Consider the following 25,910-nt stretch of genomic DNA (forward strand, 5'->3'; position numbering starts at 1 on the left):
GTCTTTATAGTGGTTTGGGAAGGCGGTTTATAGTGGTTCTTTTGAAAATCCGCCCCACTCCCCTCCAGAAATTCCTAGATCCGCGCCTGATTAAAACGGTAACAGAGTGCTGAAGTGTATTTTGGCCTTGAAAAGTAAAATAAAATGTTCTTTTTTCAAGGTCAATACACTTTTAAGCACTACGCAAACTTTTCAGTTATATTTATTTAATAAACCACAACCATCTCACCATCACACTTTTGTTTGATTTCAATAGTTTTGTTGGTTTGCAAACACAAACTTCAGTTTAATTATTATTTTATTACACTGCTGTGAAATTTAATCTATCGGTTATTTCCGTTTGGCAACCAAACACGATTATGGCAATCGTTACTTTTCCCAGAGTCTTTGCAATAATTGTTTCATTGTGTAAGTCTTTTCATTGGAAAGGTGCTGGGCAATAACTACATGTATATTTAAAAAGTAGCTAGCCGGTTTTTAGTGAACTTTTAAGTTCTCATATGCCACATGTAAGGAAAATTACAAACCTTAAAAAGTTCTAACATCAAATTAGCAACTATTCAACGTTTTTTAAGATAAATTTTGAATTCTTTTGTCTAATTATCAAAGAAAAATTTTTAATTTCTGCTGTTTTGTTCCTTGGAAAATAAATGATTTGCATTCAAAGCTAGAAAAAGTTCAAAACCTTGTTAAGATTAATGTATGTTTATTAAAAATTTTAGTTTCACTCACCCATGTAAGAAAATTACTGAGGAAGTACTATTTATCCATTAGAATAAAGTTTAATACTTCAACTTCTGTCGTTTTCCCCAAAGTTTTTTCCTCTTGTCGGGTAATGACACCGAAATTTTCAAAGAAACTGGTGACCTAATTTTTTCTTCCACTTTTTCACGGTTTTTTTTTTCAGTTTTTTTTTTGCTTTCTTAGCATACTAATGTAACATATAGGGTTTGGATTTTAAATAAAAACTAGAGTCACGGGACATAGAAGCTGCAACCTTCATTTTTCAAGCATTGAAATGAACGATTTTTTTTCACGTGCCTGTTTTTTTTATTACTAATTTAGATTCACGGTTGTAAAGTTCACATATGATTAGCCGGATGAAGAACCGTGAAAATTATTTTAAAGCGTAGTTTGGTCAATGATTAAGAGGGCGACAGAAAATTGTTCTTGGTTCCAAAAATTCTCCGTAAACAGCACAAGCGGTTTGAAACTTTGGACCTAAACGCATTCGCTAAGGATTTCAGCTAGGCCGTCATGTGGTTTTTTGTTTCAGATAAAAAAATGACTAAAATTTTGGCAGGTTCTTCAACACAAATTGACTGAAAGATCCGCAATTTATAGTGTAAAATGCACAAAATTGGAGCTACTTTTTGTTTCGTAGTTGAGTAGTTTTTGTAATCTTTTTTATCTGAAGAAAAATTAGAATGAGGGCATAGCTGAGATCTTTAGCTTTCCATGAATAATTTTAGGCCCAAAGTTTTGAACAATTTAGGCTGTTTATCGGTGTTTTTACCACATTTCTCTGACGAACTTCATTTAAATGAAAAAACTACCACTTAAATCATATTTTTTTACGGTTTTTATCAAGTTACTGACTAACATGAGTTTCATCAATCATAAGTCAAATTTCAAATTTTCGACCGTGAACTCTTTTTAATGATGTAGAGAAAACGGTACAATCGTGAAACAAAATGTGCTTTTCAACGCGTGAAAACTAAAACTATGAAAAACATGAAAGCCAAAACATGAAAGCCAAAACTAAAAACATGGAAGCCAGCTATTTTTTCCCGTGACTGTTTATTAAATGCCCTGAGGGTTTCTTGCCGATAACAGCCAGGCTTTTTCGGAAACATTTATGTCTCTAGACTAGTAAAAGAGTACCAGAGTCGACCCAATTGAGTTTAAGTCAGGTGGGCTTTCTCATAGAATAATTTCGGAAAAGGTGCACCGTCTGTTCGTCGCGCTATCTTATTTTCGGCCGGATAGGTTCGTGCAACTTCTCAGTCTAATACCAGTCCTAATCTTACCCATCTAGTGTGTACTGGTATTATCAATAGGCGAAGAGTCAAGAATTTTTCTTAGGAAGCGCACATGTTAAACTAAGTTAAACTTATTCTGTTCTGGATGAAAAAAAAACCTTCAGCCTTACAAATTAATTCAAGTTTTAGTAGTGGATCAAGATTAATTAGTTCTAATTATTTTACCGAGATTGCTATCAAGCGCACGTTACTTTAGCTTTAGTACCGAGAGTGTTGACAGGTTGTTGATTCCAGTTCGAGTCGCAATATCTTAGGATAAACTTGAATAAATAGAATAAAGCCGTATCACATTCTGAAAAAGGAAACAGGAAAAAACTTTAAATGAAATCGAAAACTTTTGATACTTGATATCAGTTTATTTTTTTGTTTTTTGGAGTCATTTTTGGTTTCACTACTGGTTCGCGTGGTTTCCCAGCACTAATGTTCCTTCTGGTTACTGTTTGCTCTTCGTCAGATGATGGAAAACTGCCAGATGAAATTTACAACGCTCTTGAAGCGGTATACAGCTCTTCTGTCTGCGGTATATTTGGAGTTCTCGTGGCTCTCGTCCCTGCCTCCTAGACTGCGTTGATTGCATGACGTAGTGGGCTACTGTAGAATCTGGCTTGTCTTTTCATTCTGCCTGAGCTTCTCGATGAGTTTTATACGTTAGACTTAGTTTCTTATGTCTCTTGTGGTAGATTCCGCGGTGCTGGTACTTCTCCATGAGGTTCAGCTTGACTCTCCTTGGCCGGTGATGTTTCTGGTTAACGCTCTCGTTTGTTCACTTCAGTACTCAATTTCATTTGTGGTGATTCTGGTAGTTTTTGTGTCTCGGTTTGGATGGATATCAGTTGGTGTGGTTCTGTGTGTTTGTGTGCCTCAGTTTGAATGGAAATTGGCTGTTTCGGCCTTGCTGGTACGATCTCTAGTTGCTTTTCTAAAGGTAAAGAAACTTGTCTTACTGGCGAATCTGGCAATGCTCCGGAAATTTCGGATGATATCGTGAGGTTCACTATCTTCCTCCTTGGAACCGTAGTAGATGCTTGAGCTGGTTCCAGATTCTCTCCCCCAGTTGACCTTGTCTAGCTAGAGCTGGCTGCTATGTTCGCTTGTCTCTTCTCTTGCGTTGCACTAGGGTATAGGAGTTGATCGTCCAATGAATTGGACTCCGAAGTTTCCACCGTCCACGGTAGAATCCTCACTGGTTTCAAGATCGTCCTTTGTGGTCCCTTCGGCGTGGACGTTGAAGTGCCCGCTTTTTTTGACGCTGAATCTAAATTCATGTTTTTAAGAGACATGAATTTTGGTTTGATAGAAAAATGGTTTTTCCTGATGACTTGCCCCTTCTCGGTATTAATTGTGTTTTCTGTGATCATTACAGTTTTATCCTTGAATACTTTGAAAAATAGTTTTCTCGATTTACTGAGCAACATTTTTCGATTCACTACATCCTTGTTTGGATTAAGAATAACATCATATTTGAAAAAAATTGACGGTTTAAGGCGGTTTGTCTGTTTCTCCCCTTTAACTCCGAACCTCAGCGTGCCTTGGTGTAGATCGTTCCGCAATGTAAAAGCAAAAAATGGATTCCTGTCCGTAAAGTTTCTAATAAATTTTGCTCCTCTCCCATGCTTCAACTGTTTCCTTATCTGTCTCCAGTCGCTGGCTGCCTTAGCCAGAGTTTCCAGCGTCCTCAGTCCTTGAGGCTACGGTGATCGTCGTTTGAATTTTGGTGATACGTCTCTGCTTGTTTCTCCACGGTGAATTACTTTGATTCTTGTTCGCGAGTACGACAATTTTCTCATCTGTTCAGGTGTCATCATTTAATTTTTCAAATTTTACAATCTGAATTGTCCAAAAAATTGTCTCTTAAAAATGCAAAACATATATTTGGCTTCCGTCCAAATTGAAGTTCGAATGGTAATTTTTTCCGAAAAGGATGTTTGACCGTCCGAATGTCTTCAATGATATGTTCAAACGCGGATTGAATATCCGTGAAATTGGGGTCCAGTTGCATGGTTCCAAATTTCCTCTCAATTGTTTGGATAGATCTTTCAACTAATCCTCAACCGCGGTGGTCTCCGACGTCTCTGTTTTATTTCATTTTCCTTTCAATTTTCCTTTCAGTGTATTTTTGAAACCTGAATTTCGGTCCGTACGTATTGACTTTGGTGTTCTGCGTTTTTGGATATATACCTCTAAAATTTAAATGTTTTTCGTTACCCCGAAATGGTGAAATAGTTTTGGTGATTAATGCGGATGGATTTTTGAATAACCTTCTATCGCCACAAGAATATTTAACACTTCCCCTAATTGTCTAAAACCTCGTGCTACCTGATGCACTCAGCGCTGCTTCTACTCTGCTCACGAATATCAACACTAAAATCGATGACCTGTGCTTTCTATACTGCTTCATTGCAGCATATCACAACGTTAATGAGTCGACCCTCTACCCCACATCTAGACGGTGGATGGGGAATACGAAATGCAAACGGGTCTGATGAATATGAACAGTTTTGAAAAGCAGAACAATTGTCAAACCAACGTCTTTCGGTAAGCAAATTCTACTGGCCTTTTGAAAATCTCAATACCCCTCGTTAAAAATCTTCACCCACTCAAACCCGCTTTAAATACCATTCCAAATCTATTTTAAAAATTTTTTTTTGCTCAGGTTCAACGAAGGCAAACTGTTGCCCATAAGAATATCGAGAAGATTCACTACAAGCCTGACTGTGGACTTGTTGCTGCTGACAGTTGGATCAAAGTATCACTATGTGTTGTTAAGTGATCTCCAGAAACTGGTCGAGTACGTGCGGCACAAAGTGCACCGATTCCAATCTGAGGTTTACCGCAAATGTTTCTACACGTGTGCTTCTTTCGAAATTCTGAGAAGACATCAAGAACTGTGCTATCAAGACGAAATCCATTTGCAACTCCTCGTTCGGCGCGGACAGTACTGGTAGTAGATTAGATGAGTTAATTGGTTCTGATGTTTTGATATTCTTACCATAAAGTGAGCATTGTCTACAGTCCTGACAGAGTTAGATAATCTCGCGGTGCATTTGTGGTCTCCACATCTAGACTATCATTGCTTGTTGTCGTGGATGCGTTCTACTTAGTCGTTCTACTTAGTCTACTTAGTCAAAAATGAAAACAGAAATGGAATCGCCTGTCTGTCTATTAAAAAACAGTCATTAATGACTGCGGAATCTTCCTAGAATCTTGCGATGTAGTTTCCTAGCCGCATATATCCCTCTGTATCTCTAGCCAAAATGCATTTTCTCGACGGTCCCAGTTGAGAATCCTCCGTCGTTACTCGGACAGCAGGTCTGTTGACAATCCTGTTTTATGAGACTTTTTGTCACCTGAAACAATCGGTGTAACCTTTTTGGCCATTCTGTTCACCCTATTTACCATAGTTTTTGCCCTTGACGCCTTCGTAAACCGCTTTGGTCGGAAATTCGCCAAAATTTTGTCGTAGTTCTGTCTTAGATTTGTTACTGAGGTTTGTTTCGTTTTCTTTTGCCCGATCTGCTTGCTTCCTCCATCTGATCGCCTTCGTTTTGGCATTTTTCGATCCTCATCCGACATGGGTTGTTTGCCTGCCCGGACATTTTATGAGGGCAAGTTAACTTCACAATTTCATTTCCGAAAAATTTTGTTATTTAATAATTTGACTAAGGGAATTTTTGACAATTTCAGGTTGAGTGAAGATCGTTGACGATGATAATTAGCAAAGTTCTATTTAATCTGATTCTATTCTATTTAATACAAATGCTGCTCCTCGATTGGTTGGCTTAGGATATGACGACCCCTTGAGGCTTTATTTTAAATGAAGTGAGTTGACGTTCTCTTATTTTGCTTATTTCTGATTGGCTAATATCCCACTCGTATTTTCTGCCGCCTCCGAATGAAATTACGCAAAATCCGCGGCTCGATTCTGATTGGTCGAGATGACGTTGAAAATACTATCCGTCGCGGAATACAAATTTGCATATTCCGCGGTTTGGATCATGCTTCCAACACATGTGTCGACGCCCTATCGAATTAAACAAGATAAAGTTGAAATTCTTTGGACTGGCCAGATTAAATACATTCAATTGAGCTAAGTGCGGTGTAAATCTAACTAATCTGGGTGTAATATTAGAATTTGTGAGATAAAAAGACTGTTATGTTTAAACAATGATCCGGAATGTAATCTGAATGGTCGAGTATTTTGCGTGATTTATTCTGGAGAGAATTAATTACATGCGTTGTCAAATTTTTGAATGGATTGTTTGTCATAAAGGGACGAGGGTGAAGCTGGAAATTTTGGATTTCTCGAGAGATAATCTCCTATACCTATGTTTACTCCATAGATGTGCGAGATTGAGACTTGGAATGGCAAAAAAACGGTCTGCCCAACTTGTTAGGCGTGACTGCTACGTACAGTTACCCCTGTTTTTCTTGAGTGCTTTAACTAGGGCTTTCTGATCTGTTAGTAGATAGAAGTGCTTCCTCAATAAATAGCTCTTAATGTATTCACAGAACCAAAGAACTGCTAATAATTCCAGTTCATTAATTGAAAATTTCTGTTCCGTTTGATTTAAAAAGCTAGATGTTAACGCCATTGGGGCCCAATTTACTGATTCAATCTAGCGCGGCCCCCAATCCTTTATGGGTTGCGTCACTTTTGATTCTCAACTTTTTTGATGAATCGCGATAGTACATTTTTGTGCCATCACCAATTGAGCTGAATATTTCTTTTAATGCAACTTCTTGTGTTTCTGTCCAGACAATTGATTATTTATTACTGACTTTGAATGAAGGTCTCAAGGGTTCAGTTCTCTATCGCTGATTTGGAATGATTCTTGACAGTTGATTTAAGATTCTCATGAACGATCTGAGTTGTCTCAGAGTTTTTGGCGGCGTTGGGTTCAATACTGCTTCGATTTTTGAATCTACTACTGGTGTTACAAACTGGTCTGTTGTACAGTTGTCTAGTTTGAATATGTGTCCCTCTTTGATCAGCTTCTGAGTCTCTGCCCCACTTTCGGTTGAATGAAAATTGGGACTCTGCGGACCTTCCTTTTCCTGAATTGGTAATAGTGGTCATTTAAAAAGTGTGAATACTTTGTGGTTTTTAGATCTTTCGAGCCGATTATTAATACGTCGTTATATTTTGCCATAAAATTCTTCTTCCAAAATTGCGATTCTTCAGATTCTTAATTTTCTTCGGCATCAATTTTTCCAACTTGAGAATACGTCGAATTTTTTTTTCGTTGTAAATGTGCCTATCTTGGGTTGTATATCCAAACCTGGTAACATCTTGTTCGATTCTCTGAAATAAGGAATTTCACAATTTCGGCTACCCAGCCGTTAGAGTGTATGGTAATTACCACTGTGCCGAATAGTTTGATTGGATGGTGGTTGTAGTCAACATACTTTGTTTTGAGTGGGTGCTTGTCTAATGGTAGTACCCTTTCGGTTTTGTCATTTTTGTCTACAAGTCTGCTGTTTGTTTGTTAATGAATGATGCCCCCACTTCCGGTGTCTACGGTGGCGCTAAATACTTTTACTCTTAAACGTTTTGTTTGGCCTGTGGCTGCCTTTATGAACTCCAAATTTTTGACTAACTCGGCACCTCGATTTTTGTCTCTTTTTCCATATTTGAATATTCAGATTCGCTGTCCAGGTCTAAGAGGTTGCAGTCCTTTACTTGGTTTGATTTTACAAATCCTATTTTGAATTTTGAGGAATTACAGCACTTTGCGAAGAGGCCTTCTTTTTCCACAGCTGTTACAATTTGTCTCCTTTGCTGCACATTTTTCCTTATGCTCCGGCGTATATTTGTTTCCGCAGAAATGCCAGGGTGTAACTGTGTTCGACGATTTATTGTCGGGGTTGGGTCCTGAATTCTGATTTCTTCTTTTGTCTTATAAAGCCCTGTTAGTCCGATTTTGCACATTGTTTTGTGGTTGATCAGACATGGTGGGTTCTTGTTTGATTCTAAACGGATTTCCAGATGTGCTCGCTGATGGGTTCTGTTTCTGTAGGGTAATGACTGTTACATAGATCTTTTTTTTTGTGATAGTTCTGATTTGAGGGTTTCATCAATGTTCGCGCCTAGTCTGATGCATAGTTCCCGTTGAGTATCCACGAATATCATTTTTGCTATGAATATATCCCTGATCACGTCTTTTTCGGCGTCTTCTGCGCATTCATATTTTTCTGCCTGTCCTGTCAGTCAGATGTAGAAAGCCTCTAAACCTTCCTTTTCGCCTTGATTTCTGCTATAAAAATGCTTTTTTTCTACGATACAGTTCTTGTCTCTTTTCAAAAGACGTTCACATGCGGCGTAGAAACCTCTGAAGCTTACTGTTTTGAGGCTGACGTGGGCATTTTGTTGCAGGGATCTTTTCTTACCCTCGTTGCCTAGTGCTAAAAGAGTCTGGGTTTGATTCGGCTTTCCGCTTCATGATAATACACTGACGGATTTATCTTTGGGCTCTTTTTTCTTCTCTCGTCATTCGCCTCTTGTACCTTCCTGATAGCGGCATTGTTTCTTGCAATTAGGCCTGCCTCAGCTTCGGCGTTTTCGCCTGACACTGGTAGTTCTGGCTTCGGTGGTGGATCATCATTCATCGGTCCCGAGGTTGAGAACAAATCATTCGGGTTACATTATCAGATAGCGAGGAAAAATTGGCCATTCCATACGTCCCATGGATACGTTGGTTCCGAGGATGGTTTTGCCCAAAATGGTTGTACTCTGTTCGTCCATCCGAATATTGGACTGCTGGCTGCGCCATGAGATATCCGTAATTTCTGCCAGCTGAACTCAAGCTAAAAATGCTAAAATAAAGTAAAGTAAATTAATGTGAGGCTTAGTTACATTGGTATAACACTTGGTTACAAGTGGATACGGATAATACAAATAGAATCAACTGTAATCTTTCAACAGAGTATAAAGCAATGAGAGAGCGCACGTTACGTTACTTTAGCTATAGCACCAAGAAAGTTGACAGGTTGTTGATTAAAGTTTGAGTCGCAATATCTTACGCTGACCTTGAATAAATAGAATAGTCCCGTATCACAATTAGAATCAACTGTAATCATTCATCAGAGGATAAAGCTATGAGAGAGCGAACGTTACTTTAGCTTTAGCACCAAGAGTGTTGACAGGTTGTTGATTAAAGTTTGAGTCGCAATATCTTAGGCTGACCTTTGAATAAATAGAATAGTCCCGTATCACAATTCTAAGAGTTTTACAGAGATACTTATCAAAAATATAAAAGAATATATCTAATACTTGTTGTAAACTGGTTCCACAATATTTGATTTTTGTGGCGAATTGAGTTGGGGTGAGAAATTTGAGAGAGGCGAGACGAAGCATCAATTGAGAAAGGGTTAAAATCTGTGATTTCCATCTGAATGAGACGACCACTAATTCGATTGCTACGATTTCATAAAAGGCCACTATGAATATCTGGATTCAAATAAAGCGGCCCATAATTTGGTATTTTAGTCATTACATTATCAGATTCTGAAAACGCCAGAAGAGCAAGAGCGCTCGGCGGCTTATAACACGGATCTTGGGTTTTTAAATATTTTGTTTCGTATTGGAAAAATGTGAGAAACGGTTTTTATTGCGAATTTGGCTCACTTTTTCACAACTAATTTTGATGTTGCAGATGATTAGTTTTTCACCCATCCAACCCAAATGTACGGAAAAAATTCTGAGCAAAAAATATGAACAACTATTTTTTGAGCAAAAAAGTTGGAAAGGCAACTGTTTTATATTGGGATGTGTTCACTAAACCGAGTTATCATTAAATTACCAGATCAATAAACGAATTACATACTAACTATTTCAGTTGTCTTTTCATAGATTTCTAGAATTGATACTTCGTGATGAATATTAATAATTTTAAATTTTCTAGGACTACGAAAAAGGTCATTTTGTTTCATTTTTTGTTCAAGTTTTTGTTTCATGAAAGAATTCCGCATTTTTGTGCGAATCAGATTTTACAAATCAGATTTCAGTTACCGTGACTTTAAAATTGAATCATTGTGGATGTTTGAATTTTTATGAATGAAATTGAATGATAGTGACTAAACAATTCAATAGTTTTGGAATTTTGTTTCACTGATCTGGTGTGCGAGTTTTTGGTTTGTTGACACATCGATTCACTGACCTACCACCTTTGTGTTTCCAGTGTGTTCTTGTGAAGTGGCTCTGGGCTCGAACAGTAACATGATGGTACAGAGAGACGAGAGGTTAAACTTCATCCTCCCTTCATTTTTTGAAGAGCTCGGCAGAATGTGCAACCCTTTCAGGTAAATAATAATTTTATGTGCATTTAATTTCAACCAATGATCAGATTCCAGCCTTTTGTTTTTTGTTTTGCTGATTTGACATTTTGTCCAGTTTAGGCGAAGTAAGTAAAAAACACCATTTACAGGCTACGCACCCAAATCGCCAACTCGTGGAATCATTTGAAGATTTAGACCTTAGAAAAAAAACATGGTATGGTCCTCTGCTTTATGAAACATCAGAAAACATGCCGTTGCTAGCCAAATAATGTTTTCCCAAACGATGCAGTTTTAATGTTGTAAACATACGTTAATAACTCTGTAACTATGTATCGTCAGGAAAACATTAACTATTGTTCCCGGGTCGAGGTCCACCATTAATTTTTTTGACTTTGTCGGTCGCGGATATGTTAATTCGGCGACTGAAAATCCATAGCCTGCACAGATTTTTTATTAAGTCGCGGTCAAACTCTGGAAATACCGTATCTCGGTCGCAATGGTTATAAACTTAGTCGCGGCGGTCGAAAAATTTGTCGCGGCGGTCGAAAAATTTGTCGCGGCGGTTGAAAAATTAGTCGCGGCGGTCAAGAAATTAGTCGCAGCGGTCAAAAATTTAGTCGCGGTATGGTCGAAAAATTAGTCGCTTCGATCAAAAAATTAGTCGCGTCGGTTGGAAATTTAGTCAGGTTTTCAAAAAATTAATTGAGGTGGTCAAAAATTAATCGCGGCATTCTTTAAATTATTCACGTCATGGTAAAAACATTATTATAATTGTTAGTGTTTTTGTGTCCAAAAATTATGTGAGTTGAAAGTGTTGTGATTTAGTATTTTAGTATGTTATAACCTTGACCTCTATTATCTAATTAAGTACCAGTCAATGTTCACTCTACGAAGTCCAGTGGACTTCGGATCACTAGTTGCTCTTTTTAGACTACAGTCAGTTTTAATTCAAACATTACTTTTTACTCTCTTTTAATATTAATTAGATACAATAGTTACGAGTGGTAAACATACACTTTTATTATGGCGCAGTCAACAACTGATTCGAATCTGCGGGGAATATCCGCCTTTTGGCCGAACCACACGGTAGAACCTCCCACCCAATGGAACAACTGGATAGACCAATTTCATTTGGCTATCATTGCGAAGGAAAATTTAGACATAGACAACCTCAAAGAAACAGTGGAAGGGGAGACGACGTTACCGATCCTAGAAGGCGCCCAGGAGTCAGAAACTGACCAACAGAGGACAGGGAGGCCAGGAACAAAGAAGTAATGCGAGTCTACGAACAAGCTGAAGAGAAAAGACTAGCAGAAGAAAAACGGAAATTCGGAGGAATGAGGAGATATGAAGCTGACAAAACAGTAAGGTCAATCCTATACTTGGCCTTAGGAGCGGAAGGCAAAAGAGTTTTCGCCCAGAAACATCCAAGGGTAAAAGACCTAGGAATCTCATTCAAGGAATTGTACGAACTGCTAGAATCGTCTTTTATCAAACCAACCAACATAACATTTGAACGATATAAATTATTGAGCAGTAAACAAAAGGATAGAGAATCCTATGAACAATTTTGGGGCGCGTTATCAGATTTAGCAAGATCATGTGAAATTGGAATTAATGCAGAACAGGAGTGGTAAAATTGCGACTTACAACGTAGACTACTTTCGGAAGCTCTCAATCCATTGGATGCACTGAACCAAGCAATCATCGACGAAAAAGGCTACTCTAACCAATTTGACTAGATCTTTTAACACGACAGGAAGTAGCGGGAGAGTGTATAAAAACTTCAACAATGTAAAAAAGGAACCAAGCTTGAACATAGAAAGATCAAATACTTGTATGAAATGCGGGAATGCGTTTACCAAGGGTCATCTGAATGTGTGTCCGGCGAAAGAAATCGTGTGTAATATTTGTAAATATAAAGGACACTTCGGAAGACTTTGTAAATCGAAAGGAAGAAAACCCGCTGTAAATATTGTAGATGAAGCTGTAAATAGTCAGAATTGTTCATATTCCCCAGAAGACTTTCAGGCAAGAAGCAAAGAGAATTTTTGCAGAGTGATTAATGCCTGGACCGAAGAGGGGATAAGCGATAACGAAGATTATTCCGTTCTTAACATCAGAACAATCTACGATACCAATGGCTTGGAAACCAAGAAATTAGTCAACATCGGATTGGGAGACGATGCTATAGTCAATTTGAACGTTCCAGTGGATTCGGCAAGCCCAGTGAGCTTAATGAAGCAAAACGTACTACACGAATTGAAGTTGAGAAATCCACAATTGGTGATACACCCAGTAGAGAAGAAAATTAGGGAACTATACTGCGGATTCACAAACGACACAATCAACTTCATCGGGAAAGTGGTAGTGAGATTACAATCCAATGGATGGATCGCGGACAAAACCCCATTTTTTATCACTTCTGGACATGAGAGGAACAACCTGGGAAACGACAATCTTCCAAGAATTGGAATCGAGATAGCTCAACGACAGCCTCTACTACCCGTCAACAACATAACACGCCCAGAGTTGTGTAAGTTAAATAATTTTTCAGACACCATCCTTAATCTGTATCATAAGTACAAAGGATTATTTAACAGAGTGGGAAAAATACCATTGGACAGAAAAGTTACTCATTTCCACTCCCCATTCAAACCTATAACGTAAAAACGGAACTAAATAGAATGGAAAAAGAGGGGCATATCGTGAAGTTAAACAAATGCGATGAAGATTGTTTTATAAGTCCAATAGTGATTACAAGAAAAAAAAAAGACGGTATCATCAAGTTGGCATTAGATTCGAAACTATTAAATAACCAGATATTCAAGAACAAGTATCAAATGCCAAATGTACATGAACTGATCGATAATATTGCGCTCCAACTGTCAAGCAAAGAGTCAGGGGAAGTTTGGTTTAGTAGTCTAGTTCTAAAGAATGCGTACAGCCAACTAAAATTATGCACAGACACCAGCAAACAGTGTAATTTTAGTATTGTAGGGGGCGAAACCACTGGGACCTATAGGTTTTTAACTGGATTTTACGGATTGGGCGATATGCCAAAAGAATTCCAGAGGGTTATGGATTCTTTATTGAAAAACATTCTTTTTACCAATTGATGTATCGACGACATTTTAATAGCTTCGAAAGGTTCATTAAATGAACACAAAGCGATATTAACAAACATTTTAAACATTTTGGACAACAAGAATATGGCGGTAAAATGGGAGAAATGTGCATTTTTCCAAAAACAAATAGAGTGACTAGGTTTCAAGATATCAAATTCGGGCGTGAAACCATTGGTGGGAAAATCAAATTCGATTAAAAACCTACCAAGTCCCAAAAACATATCTGAACTTTCTTTGGGTCGCTCTTTGGGTCGATCTTTCTTTGGGTCGATCAATCAGTATATGAAATTTGTCCCGAATTTGTCTTCGCTAAGTTCTCCCCTACGACCACTTCTCGTAAAGAAATCAGTTTACCAATGGAATGACGAACATACAAAAGCGTTTGAAGAACTTAAACAACAGATAGTGAACATAACAGAGAATAATCATTTCGACATAAAAAGGATGTCAAGACTAAAGACAGACGCTTCTCATAGCGGTTTGGGAGCTACCCTAGAACAATGGGATGGGGAGAATTGGGTAACAATAACAATCGCCTCCCGATTTTTAAACAACCACGAAAGTAAATATTCGACAAACGAACTTGAATTGTTGGGAGTAGTCTGGGCGACAGAACATTTTAAAAATTACTTTTATGGTGCTGAATTCGAAATTGTAACGGATCATAAGGCATTGTTATCAGCATTAAATGCAAATCAGAGTAATAAAACTATGCACATCAGATTAACCCGTTGGGTAAACCGACTTTTACCATTTAGTTTCAAGATCAAGCACATACCGGGAAAAGAAATGGGATTTACAGATTTATTGTCGAGAGTACTTTCAGGAAAAGCACTCCCAACCTCACACCATGATAGCGAATTTGTAGTGACTACAGTACAAAAGATTGTAGAAAACCTCTCTGTAAATAGCGATTGTAAAAAGAATAATTGTAAAAAGAACGAAGTGTATAATCCAGTGGATGTAAATACGATCAGTAACTTGGATTGTAATAATCCAATGGGCGGAAAGAAAGAATTATCGCTAAGCATCCAACGGTCGTTCTTCTCGAATATTCTGAATTACCTAAACGACACTATCAGAATTTGTAATTCCAATCACTCGCGTTCAGAGTCTTGCACAAGCGGTTGCGTTCCATTAAATTTATCAAAATTTGACTTCAATTATTTTCTTTTATCAGATAAAACCTTTTTATTTTTTCTTGCCCATTCAATACTTTTAATCAATCAGTCATTAAATGCAGATCAAAAAAACAGTTACAAGAATTCATTACATTGGTTAATTCGTTAAAAATTTCACTCAGGGCAGAAAAGAATGGAGTTTTATTGAATTTTAATAACGATACAATGTCAGACTTACACAAGAAATTACCGGCCAAGTACAAGGGAGATCTCAAATTGCCTGACAACCCGTTATCGCTCACAGATCATTGCTCAAACAAGCTTATCAAACTCATGACGGACGAAGATAAAATCCTCGAGGAGGTAAAGAAGGCGGTACAGGAAGGCAGACCATTGGACAATTTTGGAGCCCACCTAAAGAACTGCCAGAGGGACATTCACGTGAAAGAATGACTGTTATTTAACGATAACAAATTGATATTACCGGCTGCATTAAGATCACCATTCCTGTCACTTCTTCACGAAACCCACCCAGGACAGTTCGGGATGAAAACCTTGGCAGAAAACATCTGGTGGCCACACCTATACAGAGAGATCTACCATCACGGAAAGAATTGCACTCAGTGTATCATGGCCGGTAAGAACCTAAAAGTGTTACTAAGGACGAACAATACTGAGAAATTACCGATTCTGACTGAACCAAACGAAGAAGTAGATTTAGACTTTGCGGGCCCATTGGACAAGAGTTGGGGTAACTCAAAATACCTGTTGTTATGCATCGACCGCTTTTCAAACTTTCCGTCTGCAAAGGTAGTGAACAATACCTCGGCTTCTTCGATTTTAACTTTCATGACAGACTACTGCCATCTTCACGGATTTCCAAAGTCCATTAGAGCCGACCATGGGTCATGTTTTACTCCGCTTGATTTTAGAAACTTCTATGAGAAGAACAACATTAAGTTAATCGGTCGGGGATCATAGATCCAACGGAGTAGTAGAAAGACTCATTTACACTGTCAAAGCTAAGCTACTGGCAATGTCGTTCAACGATCCAAAACCATCTTTAAAAACGGCAATTGATAAAATTATTTGGAATATCCGTTCGACGAAACAATCATCCATTGGATTCTCTCCTTTCGCAAAACATTTTAATAGATCTCCCAATACGGTCTGGAAATTTTTGGTCTCTCACTCGATTAGTTTAGATAAAGGGAAGTCAATTCTATTAAAGGACAGAGCACAAGACTGGGGGCTGACGACGCATTTGAAGATGGCTATCTGGAAAACAGAGCAATGGAGGAAAGAGGGTACGAGAGCGACCCTGCGGACAAAGTAGATAGAAATCTCCAGCGAGCTCCACTGTCAAACCCTTTCAGCCAAGGAGGTAACTGGTTTAGAAGAACAGCTAACAGGAGGGAAGGCGAACCGTATTTTAAACCACTTGGGGGTAAACCTCTGTCAGACACGAAGCATACGGTCACATTAGACAACGGACACGTGATCAGAAAATTTGAATTAGCTTTTTAAAAAAATCAAACCGGCAGCTCCTAGGACATTTTCGGCAAGACCGAATTCGCTAATTAATAATGATGATTTAGCAGGCAAGCGAAAACGAAACTCCCCTTCCAAGAGACGAGATTCAAATGTAGGAGGCCCTTCAACGAGTTACACACCAACGGGAGGAAATACAAAAAAAAGAGGAGAACTAACACTACGAGCACGAAAGGTTCAAATTTCGACTTTAATAGCTTAGATTATTCGTTAGAGTTAGACCTTTGGGATAAAGTCATTGATGACTACTTGGGTACGGAAGCAGAAACTGTATGTAATACACCGACTGTTAACTTACATAGTGATGTAGATCAGCCAAGAAGTACCGTACAAGGCCAAACAAACACTCAGACAACGATCACTATACCAACGGGCACAAGCGACGACCCAATTCGAGTGGACAGCTCTCCGGAGAAGACAGTGCAGACACCAAAAACTCCGATATCCTTCAAACATCGCGCAAAAAGGAACCCAGGCCCCCCTAAATTTTACGGGGATAGGCGTTTTATTGACCAAATGACGCTTGGAATGGAAACCAACAGTGCAGTAGACTCCGATGACGAACTGCTAATTACGTTCTCCAGCGCAAAGAGTCCACGATCTAATTTAATTTACTGTACGACGTCCCCTTCGGATTATCTGACACCTATTGAAGAGTTCCCACGCCACACGACACTGGTTGCGGAAACCACACAAGGTCCCTTTTCAACACCCTCCTCTCAAGCAACAAAGGCCGCATGGGTCTCTCCACCATTGGTAGAAGTTACTAGTAATACCCAGGATGATGACGGCAGTGACATATCCTCGGGAACTGACGCTGATGTAAGAAGAGAGGCCGATAACTTCCATGATAGATATAACCACATGGCCTTAAACTCTGAAAACTGTTAAACTCTGATATCAAGATATCTTTCGTATTTGCTTGAGCCTTTATCCATTGGATAACCCAAATTTTTTTTTTTACTATTATCTAGTTACCGATTTAGTTAGTTTGCCTTAATTGTATAAATGCTACATAACCCCAGTTGTACATATCATCTTGTACATTCAGTGTTGATATCTGTGTAAACCTGTAAGTAGCCTGTATATATTACCATATAATCACCTCCATTGTAATTTGTACTCTCTGTAAATAACCATTGGTGCTAATCGTGGTTACTTTTTGTTTCAACTTTGGCCCTGGTGGAGCGAGGGGAGATGGAGTATATGTGTGATATTGGCTACATCGACGAGCGGGCAGATATTATTTTTTTGTGCAGTGGGGAATGTTGTGATTTAGTATTTTAGTATGTTATAACCTTGACCTCTATTATCTAATTAAGTACCAGTCAATGTTCACTCTACGAAGTCCAGTGGACTTCGGATCACTAGTTGCTCTTTTTAGACTACAGTCAGTTTTAATTCAAACTTTACTTTTTATTCTCTTTTAATATTAGTTAGATACAATAGTTACCAGTGGTAAACATATACTTTTATTACAAAGATCGCCACTTTGGCCAATTTGGGACAATTAACGCGCGATGTTTTTCGCACTATTAACGTGTAAGCGGAGATTTAATCCGTCTTAGAAATCGTTCCAAATTGGTTAAAGGAAGCTTGTTTTCCCTAATTGATTTGTTACTAGGAGCAAAATCTATCACTTTGTGCTTTATATGGCGTGTGGGGATGGTTTTCATAAAAAATCTAAAACAAAAAAAATAATTTCATTTCATTTTAAAAGATTTAATTTTTTCATCTGATAACTGCTCCATAGACCTTAAAAACAGTCGGAACATTCAGGTCTTCTCTTTGATACGAGTAGTCTTGTTGTTCTCCTGCTCCACACGATATGCAAAAATCAAAATTTGATTTTTTGCCTGTGAAATTGAATTTTAAATTATGTTTTAGGCCACTTTCCTTCATAGAACACGGTAATTAAGAAAAATCATGAACTACAAAGTTCATGCATCAAAACCACTGCAAATAAGTATACACAAGCAGGTGTGGATTTTCTCGGGTGGGCGGTTTCTTTTCCGCGATCTTTATCTTCCGCGACTTTTATTTGTTTGAGTCGACCAAATTAATTTTTTGAGTTCTACCAAATTAGTTTAAAGACCTTATTTTGACCAAACTTTCTGCACCGCAAAAAGGCGTTTTTAGGCACTTGGAAAATTTTGACCAACAATTCGCGTTTTTTTTTGGCGCGCGCTCCTTCTCAAAATTAGTATATTTTGGCGCCAAAGACACCGTTAGAAAAATCAAATTTAGGGTCAGACAGACAAAAAATGGATATCTCAAAATAGTACAAAGGCTCGGCAGGAGGTTGAATCCCTGAGGAGGGCGAAGTGTCCGCGCCCGCCCCTTCCCCCTAAATCCGCTGGTGTACTCGAGCATACAAGCAGCCTTTTTCTTCAATTCAACATTGTTATATTAAATTTGACTAAAAAGTTTTTTATTCTGGACAGATGAATGGGACTTTTGATTGTAATTTTTTTAAAATCGGGAATCTATTGTATTAAAAAAAAACATTTTTTTTGCCTCAATTCTGATTGGATTGATTTAGTTTGCCGCTTGCGCTTCATTGGGACGAAATGTATTGCACGTTAATCGTCTCAAATTTGCCGATTTAGCTGTTTCAGAACCCCCCATGATTTTACAAACGTTCACAGGTAAAATCTACTTTTAACTTTAGCTCAGGACGTCAATAGCTTTCAGACTTATTGAAAATTCTGTCAAAACTAGCCGGTTAAAAAATCGAATGTTATCAGATTAAAAACTATACGGAAAAGAATTAATGTTTCGCTTTTGTCAAAAACTGGTAGGATAAACTTTTCTGAAGTTAACCAGTTTGATTACTGTAGTGAAAATATGTTAGTGGAGATTATTTTTGAGAAGTAACCGAAAGTAAGCCATAGAATTTTTTGTATTTGTTTCAGTGCTTTTTTCCTCCTCAAGCTCTCTACCCCAAATCGCATAAGCATCAAATTTATAACGTAACGAGGGGTCCTACAAGGTTGATAAAGTTGGTCAAAATGTATTTGTCAAAGCTTAATTAGTCCGCATGCCAAATTTTGTAACAGAAAAAAGTGAACAGAAAATTTAATTTTTAAGTGTCGAAGGGTGGGGGAAAGAGCCTAATTCATTAAACAATTAAGTAAAAGTCAGCAAAGAGAGTGGAGTGTAGAGTTCCTACTTATTGATGAAAAATTTGTTCGGCAAGATTGTTTTCGATTTGTTTCAGTCGTTTTTTCTGTCTCGCTGGCTATGTCACTGCAACTAACTCGACGAGTAGACTACCTGAAATCGGCGATAAGCTCAGATTCCGCGAACTGATCCAAAACTCTTTCCTCGACGTGAATTGGTTCTCATTCCGCGCAGAGGACACCGAAAATTGTGAGTATTTCAACAAATAAAAAAAGCAAAATCTGATTATAGAGTAGCGATGCGGAAGAGTATATATTCTACGTCTAACAGCCGAATGGTTACAGGTTCGAGGCCCACCATGATCTGTGCTCGTTGCTTGACGGTGATTCAACTTTTTCCTGCATAGAAAACATAAACAATTAGCAGTTGATTCTCAACAACAGTCACAGAAAACAGTGAAAAGTTGAACCGGTTTTATTTTTTTCCATTTGTCTTTTTCCTAAAAACTTTAAGATTGTGGCTACTGACGAGTTTTTTTTAACGAAAATGGTTCAATTTTTGTCCGCGGAATCATGACGTACATTAACCTTGCCCGTTCTCTTCTGCTCTTTTGTAAAAAAAATAATAAAACCAGCCGAAGTATAAACCAACCGAAAATGCACGGCGGGGGGGGGGGGGTGTTCAACATTACCAACGTCTTGCATATTCGGGTCATTGCTGATTAATTTCAATTCAAAATCGAACCCTTTTTTGAACATTTAAATTACCATGATGATATTCTGTAAATCAACGAAAACGATTCTTTTTTTTCGCAATTAAAATACAGTTCTTTTTTTCGGATCCGTTAAAAAAGTTTGGAGGGTAAAATTTTAGGGATATGGGGTCTAAGATGTAGTCGATTTGTGTTGCGTCAAAGTAATAGAGCACGCTTAATTTTTCTCGAAAGCGAAGAAATTGGTACCTTTTTTTTCAGTCGGATGCTGTTCGTTTCAAGAGGATGAATATGTGAACAACGGCCAACAGTTTGGATTATCCCCTTCCGAGTTTTTCTTCAAAGTATTCGATCTGAGAGATTTAAAAGACGTCAGGAATTTGGTCTTCGTTCGGGTGAGAATTTTGATTATTTCATCTCGTAATCCAAAACAACACTGCTCGTATCATGGCGAAGCTCTGGATGTTCCGACTGCCCCTTAAGGTCTATGGAGCGGTAATCACATGAAAAAATTAACAGTAATAGCAGTTAATTAGCAGTAATTAACATGCATTTTTTTTCTTAATCTGAGATTTTTTTGTGTAATTTAACTCCGAGTTGAACTAAGGCAATCTAACTGGTCCCAGTGTTTCAATATACAGCTCAGTAAAATTAAGACTTAAGTTTTGATATTGCCAGTCCAAAATGCATATTTTGTCAAAATATGATTTTCAAATGTAACAAGACTGCTCATATCAGGGCGAGGCCCTGAATGTTCCGACTGCTTTTTACTATGGAGCAAAAAATCACATGAAAAAATTTAATGTAAAAAGAATATAAAAAAATTTAAACTTGAGATTTTTTCGTGAAAATCATCCCCCCACACGCCATTTAAAACACAAAAAGATTAAATCTCCGCTTACGCTTTCATAGCGCGAAATATATCGTGCGTTAATTGTCCCAAATTGGCCAAAATGGCACTCTTTAAACCCCCATAACATTACGAAAAATGATCACAGGTAAAATATCTTTTCAAATTTAAGCTCAAGGCAACAATACTTTTTGAATGTTATAAAAAAATTTCATCAAAAATGGCTAGTTAAAAAGTCGAAATTTGTCTGAAGAAAAAAACCCACCCCGAGCACAAAAATTCCATTACCTTCGTTACTTTCGACAATAAAATTTATCCGAACTGAAGATTTTAAAAACCGTTGAAGATTTTTAACAATCAATTCAAGTGAGCAGTTTTAACACCAATTTTTTAAAATTTTTTTAAACATGATTGTTTTTAAGGTAAAAAAAAGAGCGTAACAATTGTGCTCGGTAGAGCTTTTTTCTTAGACTAACCTAATTTTTAACAGGGCTTCGGATACTTTTTGTTAAGTTGAAAAGTTGTGATTTTAGCATGCTCTAAACTAGTTTATGCGCTATGAAGGCGCCTTTAGAAAAATTTAGAAAAATTTCGGCCCAAAATGGATTACTTAAAAAGTACCAAAGGGGGGTCGGAGGGGGGTCGAATCCCTGAGGGGAGGGAGGAGGAGGCGTCCGTAACCTCCACCCCCCCCCCCCCCCCCCCCCCAAATCCACCCCTGGCGCTATGTGATTGTTTGGATGTTGAAAATTTTTCGCGATTTTTGCATGCGTGGCGAATTTATCCGCATTGATTTGGTCTAAATTGAAACTAATTATTTTCAAAATGAAGTTGGGTCTGTCAATATCAAAAATTAGGTGCTAACGGGTTATTTGAAACAATTTTCGAAGTCAATTTTTGAAAATATTCCTGAATAAGTTCTTTAAAAAGATCAATTAATGTGAGAGTCAGTGTAATTTTTAGTCATATTGGGATACTACCATCTGCATGAACGTTATCAGTCAGCTAAGCTACGGAACTGGAGACGTACTTAAAATAATGGGGGGCAGGGGACCCAACTCTTCCTTCACTCTACCCCCCATTGGGTACTCTGGCGAGGAGGTCATCACATTTGACGGATACTTACAAGTCCAGCGGGTTCTGACTTTCGACTGGTTCCGCAGAAATGTGATTTGTGGCGAGAAACCGCATGTTTGTACAAGACAATACGATGAAATGCTTAGCAGCCGAGCCTCTCATTTATTCGATTAGAATTCATGCAACACAACCCATATCAAGACATAGTCACGAAAAATCATAGTCAATAACAAACATTATATAATAAAAATTGATCCTGATTTTAAAATGATAAAGATTGCAACAATTGAAAATTTTCGAGAACAGTTTTTTTTCTATCAACTCAATAAATGCACGCATTAGGCGCCATCTCAATAATTATTGATGCAACTTGCTCTAGCAATCAATTTATAGACCATTTAACTAGGCTAAATAAATAAAGTTCAGTCCCCTTCATCTGAATCAAAAACATTAAGTAAAACGATAAAAAAAAGATTTTTTTAAATGTTTCCTTCACATTTATTGTCATGCTAACTGTGATTGGAACTTTCGGCGACTCATTTTTTGTACAATTTTTTTCGTTATTAAACATTTTTGTTAGAACTTCTTCACATTTTTTTTCAGTTCATTTAACCATTTCAAATACTTTTATTACGCTTGCGATTAGCAAGCCTTATCAAATCGGAATGCAGACTTTTTCGGGTTAACAACTAGTTTAACAAAAATCATTGAATCACATGTGACTTTGAAGCTGTGGAGCTATGCAGCACTTATCAATCACTATGCAGTTGACATGCTCGGATTCATGAAAACTCAAATTTAACTACTTGGTGGGTTTCTTACAAAATCAGTGTCTGCTTAAGTATTGTCGGCCTTGTTTCCGCTTCCTAAGTTTTTCTCAGTTGCCTAATTAAATTTCAAATGTCCTGCTTGGCATGTTTGACTAGATTTCTTGTTTGATAAAAACAAGTATTATGAAAACGTATGGGATTGGGTTTTTTATTTTATTTTTTAAACGTTTTGAAAAATTTATCAGTTTTTTGCAAAAAATTAGTTTCCAAAACCCTTAGACCGCTTTTCGAAAAAAGAGTGGCCATAAAAAGGGGGCGTACATTGTGTCCTTTTGTGTGCCTCTGGAACCCTCTTTTTTCTTTTGGCTTTATCCATTTGTCTAGAGCCTTCGTAAAAGTCTGATTTTTTTTCTCAAAAACAAAGCCAAATCTGAAATTTTGGTTTCAATGCATAGAAAACTTCCATCTACATAAGTTTTATTACACATAAATTTTGGCCCTCAGAATAGTGAAATTTTCGGCCCGCAAAATAGTGAAATTATCTCTTCCTCAGTAATTTGACCACCTGCCGACCCAAAGATTCTCCTCGTTGGTAGTTTTTAAGAAATCAATTTTCCAAAGTTGCCCAAAAACGGTTTTTTACCTGTTTGTTATAGTGCTTTAGGAGAGCTAGGAAAATCAATTTGGTCGGTCTAAAAAAGGGTCGTCAAACTTTTGAAATCCCCACCTAGAGAAAATCTTACATCCACCACTGCTCTCCCATATCTGAAATTTTGGCTTCAACCTATAGAACGGGTTACATACGCAACTACCCTCAACCTTTAAAACAGAAAGTTATGATTCTCAGAATTTTCATATTTTTGATTTGTTGACCGTTTTTTGGACTTTTCTCGATAATTAACCTACCAAATCTGATATGATAAGTTAAATCGACACAACAGTTTGTTAGAAGCTTACCTTTACAATTTGCTACGCCCAATCCTCTAAGCTAGTCCTCAATATTTTTTTCATTTATCTATAGAAACAATATATTTTATTTATCATTTATATATTTCAATTATCATTCTCTTTTCGTTTATTTATGAAACAATTAAGGTTTTGGGCAAAGTCTAATTTTTGAAACTACGCATTTCGTCTTGCAATCGTTTGTTTGTCAGGTTTATCGTATGATTGTGTTGTACCGCAGGTGGTGCGAAGCTACCCTTTGCATCTGTGTAGAAAGCTATGATTTGAAAAATAGAACAGTTTTGCAAAATTTTTGACGCAATAAAAAAACAATTTGTACTAATAATATGAGTTAATTTTAATTTCAAAAAGAATGCTTCAAAAAATTCAGTCTGAGATAAGGAAACAGCAAACGGAACGGCAACTCAGAAAAATATTTTTCTTACGTAATAAATTTAATTTAAATCTTAGTTTCATTGCAAGTTCATCCAAAAATGAATAATTGGAGTAAAAATTTGACATTTCAAAGTAGGCAAATAGAGCACTACAAAAAATTCTAATCTGTAGTCTCTTTTTCGACAAACTGTACCTTCTTTGATCTCTTTATCTTTTTTTTCGAAATCCTTTTTCAGCCAAGTGAACCTAAAATTTTTCTAGGGCGCCCGGTATCAATAGCTACTTGCATCCAAGTTAAAGCTTTAAGTAATCAACTATTAATGATTTTACGTTGATTTTTTAGCTATTATATAAAATTATAGTTATCAAAATTAGATGTTTGAATGATTTATAATAAAATAAGTTGTAATGTTTTTTCAGAGAATATATTAACGTATAATCTATTATACTATAATATAAAGAAAAGCTGATTGACTAAAAGAGAGATGTCTGACACACTTTGGTTCATCTGAATACAAAGTTTTACCGCGAAACAAAAGTTTCAAAGAGATCGCTTAAATTTAATTGAAAGTTCTCGCGGTAGTTGAAAAGTAATTCTTCCGAATAAAGCAAGAAACTGAAAAAAAATGAGCAGATGATTCAGTGATTACAAACAAAAAACTGCATCATGAGCCACATATAACCGAGTAACGAAAAATTTGAAAGCGTTATATGCTTGAGTTGATTTTAAAACTGATAAAATATTTATCCCTATTTCACTTAAACCAACGCCTATGAAAAGCCAAATTATGAGCAATTCAGATTTAGGATCGAAAACGAGATGGAGGATTAAAATTGATGAAATTGTACTTTAATTGATTATAAAATGTTTCGAAAAAGACGTTCAGTAAAATTGGTCTCTACATGATCAGACCAGCGGTTAAAACTGCTTGAAATCAGATGCTGGTACTAATTTTAAGGGGAGCGACAAGCGACATTTACTAACAAGCGACAAATCGTAACCTGGCATTTGCAAGTAGTCTTTGCTCCGATTTTTTGTCGGTCACAAATTATTGCCTGTTACCAAATGTCACCTCCTAAGATATACAGTGTAGCGCATTTCTGAAATAATAGGCAGAACAGCCGTTTTTCTTCTGAAATGTTTGTTTGAAAAAGACAAGCTTACGTTTCAAATTGAGTGCAGATGACAATTTCAACAGAAAACAAGCAAAAAGAATCATAATTTCAAAGATCATACGGTAAGTTTTTAGCTACTACTCAAACTTTAGCACTTAAATTTTAAAATAAATTTGATACTTAAAAGTTTACATTTTTTCAAACTTATTCATTGGGCAGTCAGAACACTCCAAATTGTGATCTATTATACATTCGATCTCGTTATAATTTTTCTGGACATTAATTACATTATTATGTTCAATGCAGGGATTGAAAGAAATTTAAAAAAATTGAAGACAAGAAGGCCTACGCTTATCGCTTAGGGTCATTGACTTCGTAACAATTATGGGTTTTCTATTAGGCTAATCGAACCCATAAAGCTCAAACTGTTAAGATTGTTCCATGTTCCTAGATGATTTTTCCAGGTTGATTCAGATTTGAAGAAGTCGCGATATAAATCAATTTTTGACATTAATATGTGCCTGACATAATGTTGATGAGATAAAAAATTATGGATCTATTTGATTCTGATTCTACCTTGATCGGAACCAGATACATTCAAAATTTTTATGTCATCAACTTTATGTCAGGCTTATATTAATGTCGAAAATTTATAAATGTCGCAACTTCTCCAAATCTGAATCAGCTTGGAAAATTCATCTCAGAATAAGAAACAATCTTCACAGTTTGATGTTTATGGGTGCGATTAGCTTAATATAAAACCCAGGATCGGTACGAAGTCAATTTTTCTCTATTTTTCATTTCG

At 37.1% G+C, this 25,910-nt stretch overlaps 1 protein-coding gene across 1 annotated transcript; it reads left to right on the forward strand.

The window, feature by feature from the left end:
• Nucleotides 1–260: 260 nt before the first annotated feature.
• Nucleotides 261–22,181, forward strand: LOC134857305 (uncharacterized). The gene is made up of 5 exons (XM_063873697.1): nt 261–408; nt 10,220–10,340; nt 19,337–19,488; nt 20,213–20,346; nt 21,765–22,181. The coding sequence occupies exons 1-5, from the start codon at nt 360–362 to the stop codon at nt 22,050–22,052; spliced, it is 744 nt and encodes a 247-aa protein (XP_063729767.1). The 5' UTR covers nt 261–359; the 3' UTR covers nt 22,053–22,181.
• Nucleotides 22,182–25,910: the final 3,729 nt, after the last annotated feature.

This window comes from Symsagittifera roscoffensis, chromosome 1, assembly GCF_963678635.1.
Source record: "Symsagittifera roscoffensis chromosome 1, txSymRosc1.1, whole genome shotgun sequence".
Classification (NCBI taxonomy): Eukaryota; Metazoa; Xenacoelomorpha; order Acoela; family Convolutidae; genus Symsagittifera; species Symsagittifera roscoffensis.